General features: G+C 37.3%; 1 protein-coding gene across 1 annotated transcript in view; it reads right to left on the bottom strand.

Annotated features, from left to right (window-relative positions):
* Positions 1-614: 614 nt before the first annotated feature.
* The window catches only part of NALF1 (NALCN channel auxiliary factor 1), a 538776-nt gene continuing 527620 nt past the window's right edge, over positions 615-11770 (bottom strand). The window contains exons 2-3 of the mRNA XM_068395422.1: positions 10708-10879; positions 615-910 (exon numbers count right to left, since the gene is read on the bottom strand). Of these exons, the coding sequence (XP_068251523.1) occupies positions 615-910; positions 10708-10879 (468 nt within the window). The remainder of the gene's footprint in view (positions 911-10707; positions 10880-11770) is intronic.

Genomic DNA, 11770 nt, shown 5'->3' with positions numbered 1-11770 from the left:
AGGGGAAAGAAGATGAATGGTTTCCATGGGTAAGAGGACAGTTAGGTTTGTATGGGTTTTTTTGTGGTTGCTTTTTTTTGCCTTTTTTTAAATTAAATTTTGTTTTGTTGTTCTTTTTGTGTTTTTTTTGTTTGTTTTTTTTGTTTGTTGTTTTTTTTGTTTGTTTTTTTTTTTGTTTTTTTGCTATGTCATGGAATCATAGCAGTCATTCTTCTAATAGAAACTGACAGGACATAAAAGACAGAACTATCAGATGAACACACACAATGACTAGAAATATATCGACAGAGAAAAGACTTAATTTAGCTTTGAGAAACCGTCCCAAAAATAAAATCCTGTATTAACAAGTGCAAAAAACAAACAAAAAAGAAACTTCAAACATTAAAACACAGTGTATAAAATGGTGTGAGAAATTTAAGTCACCATATAGCCTTTTAGTCAATAAAAAGCTGTGTTCATGTGTCCTTGTTGTTTGGGTAGTGGCCCATTCTTTTCATTTTACCCAAAAGGTCATTCAAGAAGAGATCTGAGGGTAAAGCACTCAGTCCTTGGTATTTTTGACTGTAGTCATTTGGGCCTGTTGTGTTTCTATCACATAAGATGAATCCTTTCTTTTATTCCTCATTGGTTGAATTATCTTCCAAAGTTGTTATGCCTCCAAAGCCCAGTCCTGTTGAGTTCTGTGCTGCTGAGACTGTAAGTACTGTATGTAAGAGAATTAATACAAGAACACACAGTTTAAGTCTGCTGTTACACAGTCTTGATGCTGATGAAACTGTGAGCGGTGTCCTATGACACATTTTTGAGCCACTTGTTTTTATAGTCCCTTTGGATTGATGATCTGATAGTAGTCCCCATCTGACATCACAGCATTCTGGTTCTGCATTGGTTGGATAGTTTTCATAGAGCCCTGCAGGGTAAACACAAGAAAAAATAAACATCAGGCACAAAAAGATTGGCAGAAGTTGGTACGTCAAAGGAACAGTTGATAGTTTAGTCTAAGCTATCAGATACACATCTAAGGCCCTAAAAACACAAGCATTTTGTATAATCGGAGTTGTTGAAGGGATATGCATCGTCTAACAGGAAGCAGTATCAAAAGTTCATTCAACAGAAGTATGACACTGAGCACGGTTGTGTAAAGAAACGGTGTTAAAAAGTAATCGTCGATGTTTGAGTTATAAGGATGTTTGAATTCTTCCTTTCTGGGAAGTAACAACTTATGATGAAGTAACAACATATCAAGCTGGACATTTCCACAAAATTTGAAAATATCTTGAAATTCTTCCTCAGTCTGCAAGTGCATACCAGTAATATCACTGTCCATGAAAAGATAGGCACTAAATAACAAATAATTGATATACTAACAATATTGACAATATTGATTGTTAAACCAGTACAGATCCAACAGCTTCACAGGAACAGCTTCCAAACAGAGATGTTCAGAGTCTACTTGTTTGCCCTGCCTCAGATAAATTCTTCCAGCTGGGATATTCTCTTTGGCATATCCCAGAGGTGAGAGCAATATTTCCGTGCCATGCAATAATTGGATGTCTTTATATTTGTGACTATACATCTAGGCTATTTCTGCCTTTAGAACTTTACTGAGTTACTCAGCCTGATGTGATTATGAATTTTTGAACAGTTAGAGGAATTCTGTCTTTTCCAAAAAACACAGCTGTCTTTTTGGAAATTGTCAATACTGTCTGCATTGCTATATAGGAGACTAACATAACCAGAGTGTTCTGTTTACTTCTCACATATCTTATTTTCTGATAAATTAAAAGAACCTAATTTAGCCTGTTTAACTAATGGTCAAATGCAAGAATGTCTAACATAATGGGCTAACATCTTTTCTCCATTTAAAAAGATCTTGGAATAAATTTTAGAGTAAATAATTACTCTACAGTAGTGCTAGGTTTTACTAGGAAAAAACCTATCTGTGTTGAAATATTAGGTTAAAGATTTTGAAAGCAGCTACATAATGGCTATAATTTATAAATTAACTTGGCTTCTCAGAACAAGAATTACATTTTGTCTGAAGTATCACAGCAATGATATTACTTTCAAAAAGCAATGCCTACAAGTTTAAGTGTACCATTCTTTGGTTCAGGCACCATACTGCCTGCATTTTGTGAATAACCTGTAAAGAAAAGCAGCACACCTTAAAATAAGATAAAACTGAACTTTTTCATTCCTGCTCCATAATATTGATCTGTAACTAAACCAAAAGTGCATTAGGTATGCTGAGCATTTTAAAATGCAGATTAAACCTAGACTAGCACTCTTTTACATAGCTCAACCAACAGTCTACTATGTTATACATGAGTCCAAGTAAAGTTACATCTTTTTTTTTGGATTCAAACAAGTTTTTAAAGATACAAGGATGAGAACAGCTTTGATTTTCTGTAAAGTCAGGGTTTACTCTGTAGGAAATCAGGCCACTTTTGCACCTATGCAGTCAGACACTTAAGGCAGCATGCCAACACTTGAAAATTGTTTATTCTCTCTCAGATAATCACTGAATGTACTTCATGTTTTTTAAGAAATTCTGTTGCATTTTGGAAATTATAGACAGTTGTTTATTGCAAGTATAATAAAGCAATCTTGTTACTAACATCATATTTTCTGAGACCCATCTTTTGATGTTTGTGTGCCTAAGTGTGTTTTTAAACATAGTAACATATAGGAAGTGCCTCCCAAAGCAGGTAATTGTACGATCTATTCTGTGACTGCAGTAGCTCAAACTATTAGTGGTAATTGAAGACATAAAGGGAATGGTTAATGTTTTGATCCCACTGAGGCTTGTCTACTATTCAAACTGTATTTCCTGCCTTTCTTGTTATAGGAAAATCCAGACTTCCTTTGGAATCAAAGCCTATATATACAAGTTGGCAATCAAAAGGTATTTAAATAGTTCATATGTGCTTACTGAATTACAAATAAATTGAAGGCAACTCCATATTCAAAGCTGCATTGAACTTGTTCCTCAATGCAAAATTACCTTTCGCCTTTATTTCAATTCAGCAATTGAATTTACATTTTGAATTTGCAGTTACATATTTAATAAATCAATTAGCTACAGAACCACTATTCATATGACAATTGCAGAACATTTAGATAAATTCAGTCAGAGCTTTTGCACCAAAGTAATAAAACTTCACAATTGTGCTTCACCACATACTTGTTTGTAGCTGTGAATATCAGTTTTAACCCATTGGATCTAATCAATCAGTCTACTCAGTCATAGGGTTACAAACGTGTGACTTACCAGAAACCCTGGGAAGCTGGCTACATCAACCTTGGAAAACCATGGAGAAAAAACCTGGTTTATTCTTTTAGGAAAATAAATTGCTGTTTGTGTGACACATTATGATGCTTTTGTTTAGACATGTATTTTATACCCTTTATATTATAAAAAGTAATAAAATGAAATGTAGAATAAGACAAAGATAAATAAATTATTATTCAATCAAACAGATTATTCTTAAACGGGTAAACAAGGCTGTTCAGCTCTTTTGAAAAGGCTAATTTCCATTTCAGACCAAATTCCAATTGTTGGATGAGATCTGGGTTGCTGTGTTTTAATTTTCTTAAATCACTATATGTTGGTGACTATTTCAGATAGTTGCCTCTGGAACATTTTCCTGTGTGTAAGCGTCTGCATTCACAAAAAAATCATTGTGTTTCTTCACCATGCAAGGATTCTTTTTCCCTAAAATATGTACAGGACCAAATTCCTCCTGCTGGTGTAAATCGGTGTTATCCCTCTAAAACTGACTGAGGGGTTGCAAGTCAGAAAAATAAACAAATAGGTGACTCTCAAGGCTATGCAACAAACCTTTTTAGCTCTGCTATGTTGAGATACAGGATAAGGGTGAGATAACCTGCCTCTAGCAAGCATTTGGCTTTCCCCACCCTCCCTCTAGTTTTGCTTTCATTATGAACAATTTTTTATCAAAAGGATTTACTGCTTTGATATGGCAGGAAAGGGTCATACCTATCTGAGTATTGTGTTGCCATGAAAGTTCAGGGATATCAATAAGTTAATTGACTGGGTTGTTTCTATAGGAGAAGAATGTTTGCAGGTAATAAACCTGTTATAATACGGGACCTCATTCATGGGAAATCCACAATATTCAAGACTAGAAAACACTGGTCTCAAAAACACGAGCTATTTAGTTGACAGATTCTGTTGCAAATCCATGTCAAACTTTCCTTGTAAGCAGATCCATAGCTAGTAACAATTTAAAACATGCTTGTCAAACATAAATAAGATTTGTCCTGCTGTCTGTGCTAGCTTAATATTTTGATATTTTAGGACCTACCAAGAAGTGTAGGCAGGAGGCAAATGACACATTATTATGAGTTATTTTCAGAGTAAGAATTTGGATCAAGTATATATATTTTTTGAGTTTGCCAAGAACAACATAAAGTGGATTGAATTCGGAGATTTTCTCTTCTTGAATTGTTCTACAAAGAAAAGATAGATTGTGATGCATTCTATGCATCACATTTTCTCAAGGAAATTGCTTTTCAAATTGCACTGAAATCAAGGCATCTGCTCTGAAACAGATACTCTATAGCTAAACCTGCTGCAGACACACATCTGCCCCTTGAGAAGAAGCTGCAGTTAAAAGAATTGGTCCCAATACCTTTGTTGAGCTTTGTTAGTCAACAAACCCTTTCTACAGATTGGTGAGGATTCTCTGTAATAATTCTCGCTACATCCTTAGAAACATTAGAGTGGTCTATGAAGCATGACTGACAGTTTCTTTTCTGGTGAATAGTCTACTCTAAAGGAGAAGGAGTTTCTGAGGAAGTGCTACTGCGCATGGATCACATAAGCATATGTTAGTGATGTTTCCCAAAAATTGATATATGGGATAATATTCACACCATGCATTCCAAGCAACTGAGATGTTAATCAGAACACATGAAATTAGAAGCCTAAATTAATATGAACCAAATGGAAAGATATAAATGATTCAAAGCACCTGAATCACCTGTCCTTTCACCTCTTCTCTCCCTTTACTTTCTCCTTCTACATTGAAGTATCAGAAGTCTGTTCAGCACAGGAGAGTAGACAAATTTGATTCTCCTCTTGGTGGCAGTAGATTCGTTCTGATGACACTGCTCTTTAGGAAATACCAAAGGATGCCATCCTGGTTTTGGAAAAAACTAATGCAACACATCTCTGCCTTATTGCTGCTCACTACATTCCCTTCCTTTCCTTCACAAAGGAACTCAAGTGCTCCATTAAATTCCATGACATCTATTGTCTAAGTAAAGAGTGTGAGTATGTGGCTGGGATTTCCTACCTGACATTTGCTGGGTGATGGCCCTGTTATGCCACAAATACAAAGAGACCGTAAGTCTTGGTCAATACAAAGAAAGCCCTTAGCAACACAGGTAGCCCTAACTCTGAGCTCTAAAGTGGTCCAGACTTGGCACATGGATAGCAGTTTTGGGACTGTTCTCCCTGCAGCCAGAATAGGCTATGTCTGTATTAACAAGTAGTTTTGGGCAAAAGGAGAAGATTTCTATAAGGAAACAGCTGGTGCTGAGTATCTCATGTCAACTCTGAGTGTATTTGAGGGTTTTTTTACCTCACTGTAGCTCTAGTCTGATCCTGTAGACAAAATGTGCATTAGTAGCTGGGACATGTTAGGTATGGTCCTCTAGGACATTTCCTAGTTTAATTTAATCCAAAGGAACCCTGTTTGTATCCTCCAAGAACTTTCCCCAGCGCAAGTCAAACAGCAAGGAGCATGAACAGGAGATTTGCTTCAAAAGTACACTCCTGAAATAGACTGCTAATGCGAATGCAACCACAGCATTGGTGTTGATGGTATATCCTGGCTGCTTGGCGAAGGGCCATGTGTGCGGAGGAGAGGTAATCTCTTCTCCCCTCTTTGGACATCTCTGCTGCTCATTTGGTGGAACATGAGTTCATGTTTTCTGAGTTGAGCAAACTGAAGGCCTGAATGGATAGTTTTGGCTGTGAAGAAAATATTTATGGCCTCTGCATCCTCTCTCTGTCTCCATTGGGAGATCGCAGCAAGCCAAACAGAAGCAGTTCATGGGCTGGATCAGTCCTCAGGCCAGCTGCTGGACCACATTACTTTGGAAGGCATGGGAAAAGCAGGAGTTGTGAAGTCTTATCAGTCTCTTCCCAGTGCTCTGTACACAGATTCATACATCTTTCAGCTCTCTTTTCACAAAGAGCATGTATGAAAGAAATCTTCCACATCTTCCATTCACACTGGGGAAAAAGAAGGAAAAGATGTCTACATCTATGAGAGAAAACAGTCCCACTGGTATGCACCCTGTTTTCGTAGGAGTCACAATTAAAAATCTTGACCTGGAACTTTGCATGGGACTCATTCATTGTAATCTACCATGTGTGTGTATGTATGCTTGAACACTATTATTATCTCCTTTAAATAAGGTTCTGTTTTGCATCGGCAATTCTAGACACCTGAGCTGCAGAAAGAAACATTAGATGAAACAACCAGAAACTTTAATCTTATGGATATAAATTCCAAAGGTCTAACCTGAAAGCAACCATTCAATTTTAATGAATATGAAAACCAGTATGTTCCAGAACAGTGCCTGATAGAAAGACCGACTTCTTTCCTTCTATTTCCTAGAAGAAAGAAGGGAGAGAGGAACGCAAACTTCTTTCTAGCTAACCACATGTTTCAGTAATCAGAACCACACTGTGATTCTGATTGTTTTGATTAATCTCCCAAGTACTTTCTTTTGCACTGCAGTTGTCCCATATCCTCACATGCATTTCTACAAAAGACAAGTTCTGGTGATACACAACTAGTGTAACATCCCCTCTTCTTTCCCCACTATCTGCTTTCATTGGAGGTAATCAAGTAAGACTTCTCAGGCTAGAATACTTCTTACTCATTATACCAGTCCTTCAGGAATTTCTAAGAAGTCATTATTAATCCATATTATAAACTACAACTTTTTTTTTTTTTTAATTTGATGGTGTCAAAGGACTGGAAGAGAGCAAGTACACCACCACAATGTGTGATTCTCAGCCACAATTATAACTCCAGCCTGCCCCCTGTAATGACTCTACATATAGCCATATTTACTTTTTTAAAGCGTTTTTTAAAAATACCTATTTAGGAATTCTAAGATAACAATAACTGCAAACTTTCTTAGGGAAAAACAGCTAGTCCTATGCTATTTCCTCATCACATGGACCTCCCAAGGAAAGATAAAACCTTTGTTATGATTTCTTTTTACAGCATCCAGTACCTTTTTTTTTACAGCCTTCAACCTCAAGAAAATTCTGTCTTGAAAGAAAAAAAGGTATGTGGGTTCCCTGTCCGCCGGTGCCGCCATGTCCCCACTTACAGCAGCTATCTCAGTGCCCCTGCTCGCCTCTGCCATAGGATGGGGCTTGCGAGGGTAGGCAGCAGCTCCGTAATGCCATGGTGGCTCGCTGCACTGCTGGTGACATAAGCCACACCAGCCTCTTATCTAGCTGCAATTGGAAAATGGCATGTAACGTTTATAAGTACATCTTGCGCTCTGTGCTGTAGTCAATATCAAATAAAAACAGCTATCCCTGGTACATCTTTTCCTGTTACCTTCCATGATGTATTGAAACATTTTACAGAAATCAATCCTCTGTCTTTCCATTAACATGAATCGCTACTGGACCTTAGAGGAAATAGTCTGTTACCACGGTGAGGAGGAAGGGAAGCCTTTATTATAAAACTATTACTTCTAAAACATTATTAAATAAAATCAGAATTCACAAATACTTCATGTTTCTCAGAGATAAATCATCCTATAAGCAGAGGGGCTCCTTTTTTTTCTCCAGACAATATTTTATAATTAACAGTGTTCCTTAGCTAGCCAGCTATTCTTTCATCAGTTTCATGGGGGAAAAAATATCATACCAACACAACCTAATTCAGTTTCTGCTGGATTTCTCTGACAATATAAGTCAAAATTTAAAAAAAGGACCTGTACCGTTTCTCTCCATGGGATACCATCAGAGTCAGGAGCAGCAGAGAGATTCAAAGCTAATACAAATGAGTGACGGGCTGTGGCAAAATACCATTCAAGAGGAATCCCTGAACATAAAGTGTGCTCCCATTGTGTTTCTTGTAGCAGAGCTCAATGGTGACCAGCTTCATAGTGAACTTAGATCGAATGGAGACACCAGACAACCAGCTATAACACCTAAATATCAAACAGAAATACCTTTGACCTGACTCTCGATTTTTGCCAATGAATTACATCCACCCCAGGAAAAGCAGGATCAGTAACTAGAAATGCCAGAACATGTCTGCCAGACAGGAACTTATAGGAAGTGCAGCAGGAGAAGAGGTCCCTCAAGACATGGGTGACCTACTTTCAGTTGCTTTTCTGCAAAAGGAGTTCAAGTTTACTGTCAAGCCACAAGCTATGCTGAGGTGGAGTATTTTGTCTGCTGTTGAACTCGCTGTACTTTGCATGAAATAATTCTGTTTTCATTAAGCTGCAGAGAAGTGTAATTCTTTAGTTCCACAGCAGATATTAGTCTTATTTCTCATTGTGTAGTTGCAGGAAGTGGTCTTACAGTGAGTTGCTGATTAATAAGAGGGTGGCAATGGGCCTGTATTCGAGACAAAGTTTGAATTGCAGCCTTGTACCTCTCCTCAGTATCTTCTTTTGCACACAACTTCCCAGTATCAGTATGCTGATTCCTATGGGTCCGTGAACACAAGCTCTGCTATGCTGATGCTGAAGGTCTTGACTTAAGTGGACACAAAGTTCAACCAAATATTAGTTAGTGGACTGCTGAGATGAGATTCAGATCACCCTGATTTTAAGTGTCTGCAATAAGACCTTGCAACTACAGCAAATAGTGTGCAGCCAGTACTGTTAGTGGGGCGTAGAGAGATAGCTCATCAGGTGCAGATGCCTACTTAGGCTGAATTAAATAGCTCTCAGCTCTACTGACTACACCAGATCTTCAGTGACTCTAGTGAGAACTTAGTCACAGAGTTTATGTGTAGATACCTACACTGCTAATACCTGCAATAAAATGAGTTTAATCTTCCACTGAATCTGCTTTTCATCCCAAACTCAGAGATATTGACTGTCAGTAATCTTTGCAAAAAGTCATCTATTTTGTGAGTTTTAGGAATGAATTTGGACTCAGAGATACACTAGGAAAATGAAGTGGATATGTATTTCCGAAGAGGTTTTCTGAAATAATTACTAAGATGGTTTTGTTTATTGTTTGTTTGTTCTTTGCCATTGTGTACATGTGCAAGTGTGCACACACATATATATACATGCACACACACACATATATATTGTATCCCTGTTGTAAACAAAAATGTCCTAAGTCTCTCACTTCAGCTTGTACTGTCCTATCTTAAACTGGAAAATAATGCTCGTTTGCTTGCTGTGTATGCGTGTTGGAAGGCTATTAATATTTAGAAATGCATTGAAGTGCTAAGCACCGTTATTTTATTGATGACTACCAAATTATAACTGAGTTTATATTATCTTTTGTATATGAGTGGGTATTGCTCGATTGTGTGCAATAGGTTTAATCTTCAAGAAGAAACATAGTAAATACCTTGCTACCAGAACCACCCTAAATCCAAAGGCTATAAGGTGAAGTGAGTTGCCACAAACATTATGCCTGCCTCTGAGGTGGTATAGAGCATTTATGGGGTTTTATATTTTACTCTGTTTTTAACTAGCTCACCTTGGGCAACTCATTTAGTATCAAGCTTTCCGGTGTAGCCCTAATTAAAGGTGGAAGCTGTCTAATTTCATATATTTGGACCAGGCTGTCAAACAATCTAAGTGTTGAAATGTCTTTTTACCGATTTAGTGGGAATAAGTTACCTAAATATCTTCATGATTCTTGTATGATACTGTAGGCACCAGGAATCTGCAGATTACGTTGATATAAGCTGAAATTTTGTGTGGATGACTCCCAGCCAGTCCTGAAAAAAAGACCTGAGGTACCTGAGATGTACTAGAGGTATTTCTTGCCTACCATGTCCTCTCCGGTTGGATCATTCTGGGATAATGTTTGAAGCAGAATGGAATGTAAAAGGAACCAAATAATTTCATCAATTGATGCACAGACCTGTATTAGCAATACCTTTTAAAATTAAAATGCTCCCAGAATGTAACAAGACTCAAGAAGAGACAAAAAGATCAGTTCTTCACAGGGGAACAACTGATTCTTAAAATTCTTCACTAGTGAAAGATCTTTCCTTAAACATTTACCTTCCAAGAGCTGCTGCACAGTTTTGAATGCTATGCCTCAGATTCTTCATTTACCTGACATAAGAAAGCAGGTGAACAAAGGTGAATATACTGAAAACTGATCTTGTCTTTCTATTTTTTTCTGACTATTGCATGACACAGAGTCTCTTTTCCCTGAGTACTGCATGACATGGAGTAAAAAATTCCTCCACCATATTATTAAGCGTAAAAAATAACCAGAACAAGTTTCTTCTAGTAATTTTGTTTTGTAAAGTTGATGACTGTGGCAAGCTGTAACATAAATGTGCACTGCTAAATCTGGGCTCAAATCCTAGCACCTCCAAGAAATCTTTGTGAGCCTTCAGGCTCTCAGAGCTAATGGAAGAAATATTATGCACACCCTCCTTCACTTTTAGACTTATGAAAACAGGGGAAATCAACTTTTCTATACTATACCTGTACAGATGAAACTTGATAGTCCTCCATAGATGACATCATCATTGTCTGGTAATATAAAGGGACACCTCGTCTGAACCTCCAAACAGTATTGCTTGCAAGGAATTCTGTTGCTGCAGTGAAACTGTGTGACTTCAAAATACTGGGAACAGAGCCAGGCTTTGTAGACAGTCTGGAAAAAGAGAAGAACCAGAAGTATAGATGGATGACAATAGCACGGTCATTATTAGAAGAACATAGCGTACTACACACCTACATTAATGCTGCTTCTGATAGAAAATTTTGAGAGAATATCACCTAGGTAAAACATACTCTTAACTTTTGACTATCCTCTCACTTCAGAAATGAAAATTACAGTCAAGTCACTTAAAAGCAACAGCTAGTCAGGACTAGGCTTATACTATTATTTTATCTTAGTTTGGAAACAGGTATGTCTCTTAGATGTGCTTTTTTATTAGATACATGCACAGATGCCACACACCCTTTTCCTTGTACCTTTTCATGTACAAATTGAGATCCTTACCTAATTTGAAGTCGATCTAGGAAAAACTTATGAAAGACAGTGCAAGAAAGAGTTTAAAACAGGGTTCAGGCCAGCTCTGTTCTTTTTATCATCTAGAGCTAAGCTATTAGGTTGCAATAGATGGTGCTGCTTCCCTTCAAATAAAACCTTATCCAGTCCGCAGCATTAAAACACACATTAGGGTTCCTGAACACCAACAGCTGTAGACTAGGTGATATATCTACAACAGTGAGGACCAATGACTACATTTGGGAGGTAAAAGGAACACATTAAAAGTGCTGTCATCTGATGCTGTGTAGCCATGGCTGCTGGACCTGTGATTATTACAATTATCATCATCATCTAAACAGAAAAGCAAAATAAACATGTTGATTTTAGTTTCTTTTGCCTATTCTCTTTTGAGCAATGGTCTTTGTTGTAAGAAATAAACTAGCCTTTTGGACACAGAAAAGTTTCATATGTGATCATAAAAAAATAGATTGGACACCAGGCTACAAAGGAGATGAAAAAACTGTATGACTGATGACAGAGAGGTTTGCT

The sequence above is a fragment of the Nyctibius grandis genome, chromosome 2 (assembly GCF_013368605.1).
Source record: "Nyctibius grandis isolate bNycGra1 chromosome 2, bNycGra1.pri, whole genome shotgun sequence".
Taxonomy (NCBI): domain Eukaryota; kingdom Metazoa; phylum Chordata; class Aves; order Nyctibiiformes; family Nyctibiidae; genus Nyctibius; species Nyctibius grandis.
This window is presented reverse-complemented; position numbering and strand designations above follow the sequence as displayed.